The following is a 14878-nucleotide window of genomic DNA, read 5'->3' as shown; positions in this document are numbered from 1 at the left end:
CAGGTAAAGGATTCTTTATCTTGAACACAGTGCAAGATATTATCAAGTAAGATATTTACTACTTTTTCCATCTTTTTCTGAAATGCACACTTATGAACATAGCTAGATTACATTGTGAACCACACATCTCAAATCAAAGAAAATTATGCTGAAGAGAAGGGAAGTTATCTGAATTCTTTGAGAAAATCATGACACCCATTATACTGGAAATCTAGATTCTATTTCCACGTCATTAAGTTTATAAACAACCATGTATAATTCATTTAATATGCAACAGCTACATTATGTACATGTGCTGATGAAGAATATTTAATTTGCTTCATACAGCTGTAATCAATATGCCCAAAGTTTGACTTTTCACACAAAATTAAACATGTATATAATACATAACAACAGTAGATCTCTTCATGCAGCTCAGTAGAGGAATTATGACCAACTAGAATTCTTAGGTTAAAAAAAATAAATTACCCCAAATCACTTTCACAAATATTATCATAGACTTTTACAATCTGGACATCAAGAGGAGAATTGGTCATTGTGGAAGAGCCTTCATCCATACTAGTTTCTTCCTCTGTTCTAGACTGGGATGCCATTTCTTTCAGATATTGATCATCTGGATACTATTAATAAAAATAATGATTAATTGAAATTCACTAGTTAAAAAAAATACCAGGTACTTTTAAAAAACCACAATACCTTAATATAGAATGATTATACTTAATTAATAGCCTTTTCTTTATTATAGAGCCAAGAAATCCTGGATATACAGTTGACTGTGAAACATGAGCTTCTCCCCTTTTTGCATTAAGTGAAGCAATGGTCCTCTGAATTATCCAAAGGAAATATAAGAAAGATTTCTCATGTCAACTGAGTGTGAATTGTCAAAGACACTCTATGACAATATAATCAAGACAAATATATACAGTAAGATTGGTCTTATCCAGACAATACAGAACTCTCAAATTACTCCTGAAAATAGTATGAAAGGCAAAAGAAAATACATAACTTTGTGGTTAGATGCATGCACAAAATTTTTAAGTTCGAAATAAAATACTTGTCAAAAAACCAGAAAATACAAATCAAAAGTAAGAAAAAAAAAAACACTTTGAAATTGGAGAAAAGCCTTCTCAACATGAGTCCCACAACCCTCTTCCTTCAAAGCCTTTCACGTATTCTCTGACTCCATGTACTGCTAATTAAAGAAACGAAATTATCCAGTTGTCTGTAAAGTATAAAATAAAGTACTATGTACCAGATTCCTCTGGCCCATCTCTTCCTTCATATCCACACATATACTCCAAATCTCTCTAACAGTTCTCGTCATTTTTCACTGGTCTTTAACCAGTTAAAATACTCCAGTCAGACTGCATCTGCACTGACCTCAAACACAAGCGAACTTAAACTCTTGCGAGAGGAACTATTTAATTATCTTTGCCTTGTTTTACCATATTCTATTCCAGTAGTATGTTTTTTCAAAGATGATGTCTAAAACTAGACACAGTGGTCAAACTCACATGAATTTGTACAAAAAATGCGGTGTCTGAATAAATGACCTATATTTTGAACTTCCAAAGAGAACTTTCATCTCCAACTCAAGTATTTTTTGAGAATTCTCTAGAATTTCAGTATTTCTAGAATTTTTCTCTTTTCTTAGCAACTCTTAAAAGAAAGGCTATTAATCAATATTCCATGTTTTACTGAGAACAGAACTATGACAAAAAACATGTATCTGATTTTTCCTCACTGGCATAACTCACTCACACATTTCACTAACACTTGTCCCATCCTTTTTCTTACCTTACATTTTATGCTCTTTGTTTGAGATCTGTCTCCGTATAACTGTTCTAACAACCAAAGAGATGTGAGGACAGCTGCCGATGATGTTTTCAAATGTATCATTGGGTGAGTCTCTTCTAAGTTATCTTGTTTATTGGAACCACAGGGCAGTCTTTTATCGGACCATCTGATCATCCACTCCAGCAATTTTGAAATATTGCTCAATTTGCCCATCAAATCTATAGGCAGTTCTTCTTCTGGAACAATACCAACTACATCAAGAGTTTTGTAAATGTATTGAGGAATTGCCTGATTTTGCAGGGTAGAGGAAGTACGGTTAGAAAAGGTCTGGCTTGCTTGTGCAACAGTGACTCCTTGATTGTCAGTCTGAGCTTTGTATATTGACTTGTGTTTTAAACCAAATAAGCCTTCTTTCGTTAGGTTACACACAGAAGATACTGTGGTCTGTCCAACAGACTGTACAATTGTTGATTTTTCAAAAAAAAATCTGTTTTCATTACAGGCAGATAGTTTTTCAGGATCACAAGATGCCAGGGTGACAGTATAGCAAGACCCTGCTCTAAACACACTTTGACTTCTAGTTTTGCTTTGTCGACGCTTTAGTTTTGTATGAACATCAAAAAAGAGAGAGTTCAATTCATGCTCTTGAAGCAGCTCAGAAAAGCTAGTGAGAAATGGAATTCCCAGGTCACTGTACTTTACCAGGTCTCTCTCAAGAACATAACTCAAAAAGAGTTCTAAAAATCTAACATACTCATCATCATCACGTTCAAATTCCCATGCACCAACTACAGGCAAATTATGTTGATTAAGCTTATCTCTCCTACACACTTTATGTTTTGTTTTACAGTTAAGAGCTTTTATCTTGTGTGTGGTATTTTTGCCACCTACTTCCCTTTGTTGTTGGAGTTCATTTGCCCTGTAAGACAATAGATGTAAGAACCGTTATTACGCAAATCCGTTTCAAGAAGAATTACATGCAACATTAGTTCCTTATCTTCAATTGAAATTAAAAATAGCCAAAAACCCCAAATTAGTACAATGTATAGGTGGCAAATTAATCAAATTCAAAATCCACAGACAGACACTAGGCAGCAACATATATGGATGTAGATATAGCTGATAGTAATTTACACTTCAATAATTTATTAGTCACATACTAACTGATATAACATTGGCAGTTCTATGATTTGGAACATCTGTAATTCTTCACTTAATAAATAACACATAGGGACAATTAACATGTCTGGTGAAGAGACCTCCCCCCCCCCCCCCCAATTTAAATCAAAAGCCTTCTGCTGCAATTTTCTCATACCTTGGGAATGAAGGTGTTTGAGCTCTTGTTTCTTCAGTAAACAAAGCATCAGAAAGTGTGTCTGCCATGTCTGCATCATTATATACCTGAGGATTCCCAACATCAGTAAGTGTACTTGTGCTTAGACTAGTGCCTAATGAGAATCTGTCACAACAGTGTTCCTCATCATTTGATGCTGCCTCTTCCACTGGCTCCCAAATATTCATTTCTATAGGGCCTATGTTCTTTACTACATGTCTCAAGGTCTTCTTCCTCACTTCTTCAGCAGCCTGTATAACAACAGACATAATTTCTTCACTTTCAGGACCTACTGAATGAAAGAAAACCAAGTTTTCAGTCTTAATTTTCAGTTTTAAGTTAGTCTCTCAAATTGAGACATGAATTAGATTTCAATTAAAATCATAAATTAGAGCCATTTATAAATTCAACAAGAAACTGTGATAAAGTGAAAAAACACCAACATTTTGAAAGCCATGATACCCTGTGACTGGTATAAAAATCACATGTATCAGAAAGAAACACAGTATTTGTTGCAAAACTCAAAGTTGTCCAAATGAAGATGACAATAATTGTTTTGTACGGGGTATGACAGAAAGTACTGTCACAAGCTGATAACTAGAATAAAAAACAAAGCTTGTTTAAAACTTCCTGAAGAATGATGAACATTACCTTTAACAGTACTGTGTCTGAGTCGCTGCTGAAGTCCATGATATTTATCTCTTAGTGGAACTCTTATATCTTCAGGATTAGGAAATGCTTTTACAAAAATCTCTGCCACCTAAGCAAAAAAAAAAAGCATCTTTTCCAGTAGCTATCATACAAGTAGGTGTTTTTTAACACAGAACTTACACAATGAGAAAATCTAACTAGTAGGTTTTCCAAGGAGGAGAAATATTTGTGATAATCTCTATTCTTTTATTCTAGTTTTAAGGTCTTTTACCTTTTTTACTGGTGGCAATTCTCCAAGCAGACTCAAAATTACATCCTGAACTAATTCTTCAATATTCATGAATCTGCAGAAAGGAAGCATTCGACAAGCCCACTCCACTGCATTCAGACAATGCTCAACTGTGTAGGCATCATATCCGTTCTTATTCGGATCCTAAAAAAATCACCAGAAACATTAATTACTACGAACAATGTATTTCAGCAAAAAGATTAATACATTGCAAATAGTAATTCTTCTGAAAAAATAAAAATCTCTAACTTATCTACCAAGCAGAGCAGCGTATGAGGACAAGCAACAGATCAACGTTGTAATGGATCATAATACATTAAAATAGAGAGAAATGATACATTTTAATGATACATTAAAAAAGACAGAAAAAAAAAAGGACTTTTTTAAACCAGCTTAGGAAATAATTCCATTAGCACACAGCTGAAGAGTTTGTTTACAGCCACAAGAAAAACCTCAGGATTTGCCTAAACTGTGAAGTAAGTAATACTACTTTGACTTCAGGTGATCATAATTTTTTTCTTGTGAGCAAGATAATTAAGCCTTGCAAGAGGCTTTTAAGATGAGTTGTTTTATTTTGAACAGTATTTTCTATCTCATTTATCACTGTCACATGAAGTACAGAAAAATCAGAATAATCCACCATTGGAAATAGAGCCATCCTGTTTATCTGAAACTTGGTTTTTCTGCTTAAGAAAAATTTTGGACTTGTTACAGAATACATGACAAATGTTCTAATAGTTTCTTTCTTTTTCTTCCTGGACTTCTGACATCAGTTGAGAAGGTATAAATACAGAAAATATTATTAAATTTTAATTTTTTTCATTACTTTCTGACAACCATATATATTTAACACACCATTAACTCCATTTTTGTTGTACTAAATATATATTATTCAGGAAATACTCAAAATATCATGAGCTAATAGGGAAAAATACAATATAAGCAAATACAAGTTCTCACAGAAACATACAGCAGATCTTTAGAATTCTTCTCATAGCTTCATACACTTAAGATGTATCTCTACTATATTAGGTATACAATTACCTTGATATTGTTCATATTTTCCCTTGCAGTTTGGTACCGCCTACAGTTGTCAGATAATTTTTCACGAACGTGAAACATCCAACATAACGCACAAAACTCTCTGAACCAACCTACAATACAAACAAGCAATATGATGAGATTCTATTTAAATAAATTAAATGAAGCAGTCTGAGACTTTTCAGTATTGTTCTAGAGCTACAGCTCCTTAGTCCCACTTAGTGTTCATGTTCTTTCAAATCTATCAGATCTGTAACACGACTCCCCCACCCCCAATCCAGAACAGCACATTTTAGAATAAGAGTTTTGGTAACTAACATAAAAGCTGGAAATGCAATGTGTTCCTGACACATTGCAATATACTATTTCAATCTACTAAGAGCTTATATGCCAACTGTGGATTATCACTGGTGTTCTTTTTTCCAGCTGTAAATAATTTTATGTTACTGCATACAGACCTAAAATTTTACAGGTAATGTCATCAAATTGATGGGCTCCAGAAGATGTAGATCCACAGAAAGCAGTGCGGAAATTGCAGTAACAAAGCAAAGTCTCTGGGAATGGACTCAGCAAAGGAAGAGAACCTTTCATTCGAATCTATAACAACAGGTAAATAAACAATCAAAATGGAAATGAAAATCAGTTAACATTTTACATGTATCATTACTAAATGCATAGCCTCTCAGTTATTAGAATACTGCCAAGATCAGTAAAACTCCCTGAAGCTTGCTTTCGATTTTCTTCAAATCATTATTCTGAAAATTCATTTAAAGGAATATGTTTAATATGAACTATGGCACAAAGAATGCTTTTGTTTGAATGGTACTCATCATAACCATGAAATACAAGAGTAACAGCAAGTATAAGAACTAAGATCAAGAAACCAGACTGATTCAACACAGTCCAGGTTGCTGTCACCAAGGCTGACTAGCTTTGCCTCCAGTTTCAGTTGGTGCATCTGACCAGCTCCCCATGCCAACATTAGGCATGTGACCATGCAAACAGAAGTAAATACATTACAGTCAGATCAGTTCCTGATCTCAGTCAGTGCATTAATGCTGGTGCAGGGGGGTTGCAGGAAGGAAGAGCCATACACACTGTGACAATGACCTAAGACTGACTGTACACTAAAACTTTTAATCAATTTATTCTGAACTTGCTTCTGTACAAACAAATTGCACAAAAGTAAAATGAGATCTTACAAGTTCTGTGCATTAATATGAACCCTTTACCTGAAGTGAGCATTACCTTCTCTGATAATATTCAACCCTAAGTGATTTGGAGCATATTTCCAGCTAACAGCTGTAACTCCCAATTAAAGTCTGCTTTTTTCTTTCAGTGGAAAATAAATGAATTTGTATGTTACCAAGTAGGTATAGAAAGACACCCAAAAGGAAACACTTTATGATTTAGATACCCTATATCTTTAAGTTCTGGTTTCCTACAAAAATGAACATGAAGTGTAAAACTAGAAGATGACATGTACAAAACACAACATTAAAGCCAAGGTGAGCCTGAATACTTCTGCAGCTGCAAACTTATCAGTAATATTTACAACTGATAATCAAGTTAAAAATATAAAGTTAAATGTTTACTTTCTGCATAACTTTTCTTGCCCACTTCAGTTGTGTAATATACCACTGTGCTGCAGAGCAAGAACAATGAGCAGCCCGGAAGAGCAAGATAATTCGCTGAAGAACACCTGACATTTTCTGACGGACTTCTTTCTCTGTTTTTAAAAGCATATCATCGCTGTCTTCCTGAAAATGCAAAGACAAACAAAGCCCAAAATTAGAAAGGACATATAACTAAATGTTGTTACTGGTCCTAATTCTGTCTTCTTTATAGCACAGATAATTTATGGAAAAGACACAGAGGCACACGTATTTTCTCATCACTGCTGTGCTACTTAAGTAAATGAGCAGACACATAAGGAAACAGAAAAGTGAGCTCAAAAGAACCAGAATAAAGCTCATAAAGATTCATAAATACCATTCAACAAACACAAAAGTGACACGCTTACTTCACTGAGAGAAGCTGGTTGAGGACAGTACAATGGTGGTGCTGGAAGACAGAGCCCAACCGGAACCAAACCATAAAACTTTCTGCAAAGATCCTTGGCAGAATCCATCAGAAGCTGAAATGTCTCTGAGAGAATATCAACATCTGCCATAACAGCTGCTTTCAGTAGTTCCTGCATTGAACTATAAAGAACATCTGCATCTTCCTCTTCAATGGGATCTATAAAATATTAAGCCCAGAAACTGATAAATTAATTGAATCATGGATATTCATTCTGACATCATGACATTATGTTGTCTGAATTTGCATTCATATATTACAATAACAGTCCTCATCTACTTGCTTTAAGATAATATATCATTCATTAAAAACTAGTATTCAATTATTAAGTTTTGCCCCATTACCATGACACCTATTGCCTTTCTAGGTAGAGAACTAAACTTTTTAGCTAGGCATTTGCTTGGCATAACATTCTGGCAAATAATTTTTACCAAAAAGGCATAAACAGGTACATTACTAATAATGACTAAAGCAACTCTTTTATCAGTAAGTACATCCACCTGCTGACAAGAATTTGAAATGGTTTCAGACAGAAAGAGAATAAAATATAGAGATTGTACCAGTAAACTTTCTGTAGAATATAAATAAGGACAGGTTGATCTAGCTAACAGTGTGAATTTCAGCAGTTAAGTATTAAGTTACAGTATCTGTAACTTACAGTATCAGTTACAGTTAAGTATTAACTCACAGTATCTGCAGGGACCAGTGAAGACCTGGCAGAGAGACAAGTAAGAGACCTGCTTGTGCATCTTCATGTCTCTAAAGGCAAGACAAGGGGAGACCAAGGGAGCCATAACCATATGCCAGAAATACAGTGTGTACATAGGGGTGTGTGTGCCTCTAAAGGTCAGGAACCTGGACAGGCTGAGGAGCCCAGACCAAGTCTCTGCTGTCTCCTGTATACTGACAGGACTGTATGCTCCAGGCCAGCTGCTGTGGGGGTGTATGGACAGTGTATGTGTGTGGGGAAGAGAGTGTGAGTGGGTCTGTACCAGAAAGAAGAGAGGGGATGGGGCTTTGGGGGCTTACATACACAGACATAACCAACCTGTGACACTCAGCAACTGGGTCAGCTGGCCATCTATTCAGCTAATGGTCTTGCCACTGGCACAGCTCCTGGAGTGATACACACTGTACAAGCAGGTATCTATATGCCAACCTTAATCCTGACCAACAGGAGAGGGAAAGGTGATAGGATTGTTGGTGCTGACTGTATGAGTGGTGAGCAGGTCTGTAGGTGTTCATGTGTGGCCAGTCGTATATAGGTGCTGTGTATGTGCCTACTGGGAATACACTCTTAGCCTTGCTAGCTACTGGACCTGGGGGATTCACTTTATCAGAAAGGAAAAAGCAAAACTAAACATCTTCTTATAGCTACTTTCAAGTGTAATGGTACTTCCCATACTGTTAACACATAATTTTTTGTTTTTTTATTTTAATGAAGATTTGGTTTTCTTCCAAATAAGTTAATATCAAATATGGTCAAACACAGGTTTGGACAATACAAATGAGAAGACAAGATTGATAATATATTTCATTTCTGGAATGACCAAAGCCAGAACACATATCCTCATGAAATTAAAGTGCTTGAATATATTAAAACAGTAATTCACACACTGGAGAAGACAAAGCAGTTGTTTCTTTCTCAGACAGTGTATAATACTGTATATGTAGTCAAATAACATGAAAAATAACCACAATTATTTTTCATTTGAAGTACCTGTAAACTTCTTGTATTTAATATGTCCTGATGTATCAGAAGTTACTGGTTGTCCTAACAAAGACTGTAACTTTTCCTGAAAAGTCTGCAGTGGTAATAAGCTTAATGGCAGGTGACACTCTGGTTTTTTCATTCTGAAAGTGTAACAAGAAACTGCTCATGAATAACAAAGTAATATTCATACATAATCCAATTAAGGTCTCTTAAACTAATATCTATGCCAAAATAATCATAACACTTTAAGTTCTATACCTACTACGAGTCTGGGAATATGAACTTCTGAGGCAATACACATACCGCAATAATAATAATAATAATAATAATAATAATCACAATAAATTTCATTGAAATAACTACATAACAGAATATAGGATACTGATTCCAATTGCAAGTTTACCTTGAGAGGTCATCAGAGTGCTGACAATACAGCTGGTAGGCCAGACCAATTGACACAGACAACTTCCAGTCCCCAAGTGTGTGTGCTAACCACACAGCCTCTGGAATGAGTCCACCAATCAAGAACAAATCAAGAGCATATTCAGCTGTCCACACAGATGAAAGCTTCTGGTCCCTGACAGCTCTGGTAACCAAACAGTGTTGCAGCGGAATGACACGAGGAGGTATGTCTGTGACATGAAAAGCACATATTAAAGTTTACATAAATTCTCGTGCTATCAGATGAATAATCTAGAATTCATTTGCTCACATTGCTTGTGGATTAGTTTCAGTGTACAACTGCTTTTATTATTAATTTACTTTTATTAGAGGTACACTATGGAAGTGCATCTGCAGCAACACAGCTCATGCAATGATTTAAGAGTGTGTTCAAAATAGGCTATTTTCCTGCTTAATAATGTAGGATATGAAAGCACGTGCAAAACTTGTGGGTTTTTTTTTACTTTAAAGACTTAATCACACTGATGGACCATTTGCAAATATTCTTCATACCTGTAAGAAATACCAGAGGGTACACATGAGATAAATGGAAATTCCTAGAGTTTTCCTAGTGTACCCACATTGTTTGTAAACACTGTGCTTATTGCAGAAGACAGAATGTTAAAATGCATTTTTCAGGAAGAACAGTACATAATATTCTGTGATTCTTTGATTTTAGGGGAGTATATAGAGACAAACTTCAGACAAATTTAGTATCTCCTTTTTGTTTAGATTTAGATTTGTTTTTCAGGGTTTTGCTTCCTGGTTCTCCTGGAGAGGTGCTGATCAACATGAATTCTAAGGACTTATTTGCTTCTCTCACAGCTTCTCTTTTGCTCAGACAGTGGCATTAGTTAGGAGATATTCATACTAATCCAGCTTGCGCAATGTAATTTTACCCCGACTGGCTCACCACGTACATTGATCTTTGCCTAGCCAAGTATTAAAATAAAGGTTTTATTCTGTAGGTTTTATCTTGAAAGCTGTCCAAATAAAGCATTCAGAGACCATGAAGAAAGAAGTATATAGCAGTGCATGCTGTAGTACAGAAACATTAAAAATACTCAATGCATTCAAATACATTACAGAAAACCTAATCAATCAAAATAAGTTAATATTGTAAAAACATATGTGGCATTATAATATCATCTTACTGGTAGAGTACTTAAAATGCTTCTAAATAAATCTTTATTCTCACAAACATTTGAAAAAGTAACTGAAAATGAAAATTTCCAAACAAAGGAAAGAAATGCTTTCCTCTGGCTTTTCAGTTGGGGGTCACACTAGCTCACAGATTCAATTCAACCACTTCTTCAGCACTGCTGTTATCTCACTTTTGGGAGGATCAAAGTCAGTCAGAGCTAGATCTTTAGGCAAAATTGTGACAAAGAATGATAAAAAGGCTGAGGTACTTAATGCCTTCCCTTCCTCAGTCTTTAATAGACCAGTTTTCTGGGTAACAAGCCCTCTGAGCTGAAAGACAGGAATGGGGAACAGTATGAAGACTCCAGTCCAAGGGAAAATTGTCAGCAACCTGATACACCACTTAGACACACACAGTTCCATTGGGCTGGATTGGATCCACCAAAGGGTACTGAGGGCGCTGGCAGAAGTACTCACTGAGCCAGCTTCCATCATTACCCACGGTCCTGGCTCACCAGGGAGGCCCCAGCTGACCAGAGGTTGGCAAAAGGGACACCCATTGACAGGAACAGCTGGAAGAAGGGTCTGGAGAACTACAGATCTCTCAGCCTGATTGGGATGCAGGGGAAAGTCATGGATCATCTTGAGTGCCATCATGAGACATGTACAGGACAACCAGGATCAGGCTCAGCCATCAGAGATTCGAAAAAGGCAGGTCCTGCTTGACCAGCCTGATCTCCTTCTATGACCTTCCTTCGAGGGTGCAGGAAGGCTCTGCAGAGGGTTCTGGATTGACAGGCTGAGGACAACTGTATGGTATTTAACAAGACCATGTGTCAGGTCCTGCACTTGGGTCACAACCCCTGCCTACACTACATGCTGGGGGAAGAGTGCCTGGAAAGCTGTCCAGTGGAAAAGGACCTGGGCATGTTGCTTGACAGCAGCTGAACATGAGCCACTGTGTGTCCAGGTGGCCAAGGAGGCCAAGGCATCCTGGCTTGTATCAGGAATAGCATGGCCAGCAGGACTTACGTAGTGATTGTCCCTCTGTACTCAGCATTGGTGAAGGTCAGCTTGAATGCTGGGGTCAGTTCTGGGCCCCTCAGTACAAGAAAGACATTGAGGTGCTGGAGCATGTCCAGAGAAGGGCAACAAGGCTGGGGAAGGGTCTGGAGCACAAGTCCTGTAAGAAGCAACTGAGGGAGCTGGGGATGTTTAGCGTGGAGGAGGCTCAGGGGAGCCTCTACAACTTCTTGAAGGCAGGCAGCCTGTAGCCAGGTTAGGATCCATCTTTTTTCCCAAGTGCCAAGTGACAGAAGAGGAAATAGCTTCAAGTTATGCCAGGGGAGGTTTAGACTGGATATCAGGAAAAACTGCTTCTCTACAAGGGTTGTCAGGCATTGGACCCAGCTGCCCAGGAAGGTGGGTTGAGTCTCCATTCCTGTAGGTATTTTAAAGATGTGTAGCTGTGGTGTTTAGGGACATGGTTTAGTGGTGGGCTTGGCAATGTTAATAGTTGGACACAATGATCTTACAGGTATTTTCCAACCCAAATGATCCTATCTGTTGGAACAAAAATTGTATCAGCTACACTTTTTTTGTGACCTTATGGTTTTTTCTGTCTCCTACTCCACTGAAAAGGTAACTTGATCATCAAGTTACATCATAACAGACATCACCGATACATGTGAAAAAATTGTAAGATTTGGGCAACTGGAACTGCTTGTAAAGGAAATACCTTGTTTGATGTGAAGTGGATGAAGGATGTCAACATTGTGAGGAGGAAAGATATAGAGCAGCTGCTTTGTGAAATAAGCAGCCATGAATCGTGCCATGGATCGAATCACAGCCATGGCAGTGTCAGTATGAATGCTGGTTACCATCCATAGTTCATGCTGAAAATACTTGATATCTAAAAAAAAACCCAAACAAATTAGAACATTATGATAAAAATTATTTTAAATTTGAATGCTAAAATTATTTAATCACAGGTTATAAAACATTTTTTTAAAACAAGCAAACTTACATAATTGCTTGACAAGCTTTCAGAACTTACAGAGCTTAATCTTTTACATTAATTACACATTATACTAATATTAGAAGACTTTTATACAAGGTTTTTAGTGACTGGAGATTGACCTTTAACATCTAAATTTAGACCTGCATTGAGTTAAAAAAAAATGCTTCTTCAAACTTGGAAATTCAGATTTCATTTAGATTCAGACTTTGTAAAAAAAAAATTACAAGCATCTGCAAAAACATCCCACTGTCAAATTAGGACTGGTGACCAAACTAAAATCTGCTGTTTTTCATGTTGTATCATAAAAAAGTTAAATTAATATAAAATCAAATCACATAATTTCCTTATTTTTCTTATTCAAAGTCTTTCTTTAAGAGGATTTGAGTCTAAAAATATTTACCAGGTGAGTAGTAGACAATGAGAGTTGTCTAAACACATATTCCAACAAGTGCAGCTGAAATATTATCTGAGGATCAGAAAAAGTCACTGAAAACAGTGTAAAGTGTAAAGCATCAAAAGTTGTCAGGTGTTCATGTGAGGGCAGAGAAATTAGACACTAGGTTCTTCAAACAGTGTCAACATACCTTATCACACTTTTAGGCAATGTAAACATACCAGAAAATTCTTCCATCTGACCTGTGAAGAGCTGTGATCGCCTTAGAATCTCTCTTACCAGATGATCACAGAGTCCCTGAGCTTCACACATGTTATATTGATACAGGTGACAAAACAATATTGCAAGATAGTATCTACGCTGAAGAAAACATGCTCTTTTTCCTCCTGCAGTAAAAGATTTTTAAAAAGGCAGAAGTCCAAGTGGAAGAGAAACAATAAACACAAAAAGAGATGCAGCAAATGAAAGTATTAGTACTTTCCTCTCTAGAAACCCATCTACATAAAAAATACACTTTGAGGAATAGAAATAAGGAGCAGCTACTTTAGGATATGATCCCTCTATACAGCCTCTAAGTCACTAGTAAGTTAATGCTCATCCACAACATTTTTATTTCTAGAGATATGGCAGTTTTCAAAACAATACTATGCATAACTGTTAAGACACAGACAAAGACAGAAGAGCTTAAGGAAATCTAGCCTTCAAAGAAAGAATGCCTGAACCACAGTGGAGTTGCTTAGACACCCACCAAGCCTCCCATATTCTGAATTTTTTTCCTCAATGAAGTATTCTTTATTATAATAACCATCAGAAATTTTTCTCATGATGCCTGGAAAAGACTCTGGTATACCTATTTCAAACCAACTCTTATAACAACTCCTCACACAAGTTTTATTTTGTTACTCTCCAAACACTAATTATTTTAATTTTATAGCTCCTAAAGGAATTGATTTTTGTTCATCTGTTTTTCTTTGTCTCTTTCTTGCTCATGAATTTATCTAGAGCTTTCCTCTAGATAAAGAAAGTACAAGAAAACATTGATATTAAAATAGAAATGCACAGAATTTTCTCAGAGAGCAACCAGACTTAAGTTTTGCTGGTGTCTATTCATCCCATCTGCATTTCAAATATGCACCCTTTATGCATCTCACATCCTCTTTTTGAAGGGCAACCAGAGTCACAAATGTAAAATGATTATACAACTCACCCCCTCTACCCTCAAAGATATTATTCCTTACCATTTGTCTTGAGTTCACAAAGAGATCTTTTCCAAATGTCCACAGATGCTCTGTATGAGCCTAAAAGGAACTGCTCCTCACCTATAAAATCACATATTAACAAATTAAAAGCTCTACTTTTAGTAGTTACTTTTATATTTACAAATACATATGCTCTTCTTTCAGCATCAGAGATTTACTGAAAGCAGAACAAAATATGTGAGCCCTCAGTAAACTCCTATTCTCACAATTAAGTCTAGGTTGTGAGCATCTGAGAGATGACTTTGAATATTCCTTGCCAGGACGGGTAATATATGAGCTCTCCTCCAGGGGGAGCTAATGTATTGTATGGAGTGCTGTAGGAAGACGAGTTAGAATTGTCATTTAAGGGAGAGAGATTAAGAACGTGGCAAGGAAACAGAATTGTAAAGGGAGACATAAATGGGAAGCTGGGCTTAGCAGTGTAGAAGTCAAAAGGAAGGTAGAATATAGGACAGTAAAGTGTAAAAAATTAGGATACAACTATATTCTATTTGGAAAATAAACATGCTAGATTACCAAGCACCTTAAGTTACACTAATTAGATGCTTAGTTGAAGCTGACTACATTTGTGAATACAACATCCTGATGCCCGCAATGACTACATGGAGTGAACAATCTTTCTACACAGAAATCCAGTAAGAGACACATTGTGATGCCCATATGCTTCATAAGAAACAACACAGGAGATCAGAATTAAAATCTTCCATTCAGATT

The 14878-nt window shown here is 36.4% G+C and overlaps 1 protein-coding gene across 1 annotated transcript in view; it reads right to left on the bottom strand.

Annotated features, from left to right (window-relative positions):
* The window catches only part of CPLANE1 (ciliogenesis and planar polarity effector complex subunit 1), a 60083-nt gene that overhangs the window by 31493 nt on the left and 13712 nt on the right, over window positions 1–14878 (bottom strand). Inside the window, exons 14-27 of the mRNA XM_054002472.1 lie at window positions 14144–14224; window positions 13127–13291; window positions 12230–12403; window positions 9311–9539; window positions 8914–9047; window positions 7135–7352; window positions 6707–6871; window positions 5570–5708; window positions 5115–5224; window positions 4053–4214; window positions 3782–3890; window positions 3113–3419; window positions 1798–2716; window positions 469–620 (exon numbers count right to left, since the gene is read on the bottom strand). Coding sequence (XP_053858447.1) covers window positions 469–620; window positions 1798–2716; window positions 3113–3419; window positions 3782–3890; window positions 4053–4214; window positions 5115–5224; window positions 5570–5708; window positions 6707–6871; window positions 7135–7352; window positions 8914–9047; window positions 9311–9539; window positions 12230–12403; window positions 13127–13291; window positions 14144–14224 — 3064 coding nt within the window. The remainder of the gene's footprint in view (window positions 1–468; window positions 621–1797; window positions 2717–3112; window positions 3420–3781; window positions 3891–4052; window positions 4215–5114; window positions 5225–5569; window positions 5709–6706; window positions 6872–7134; window positions 7353–8913; window positions 9048–9310; window positions 9540–12229; window positions 12404–13126; window positions 13292–14143; window positions 14225–14878) is intronic.

Source organism: Vidua macroura, chromosome Z, assembly GCF_024509145.1.
Source record: "Vidua macroura isolate BioBank_ID:100142 chromosome Z, ASM2450914v1, whole genome shotgun sequence".
NCBI lineage: Eukaryota > Metazoa > Chordata > Aves > Passeriformes > Viduidae > Vidua > Vidua macroura.
The sequence above is the reverse complement of the archived record's forward strand: the minus strand, read 5'-3'. Positions and strand labels throughout refer to the sequence as shown.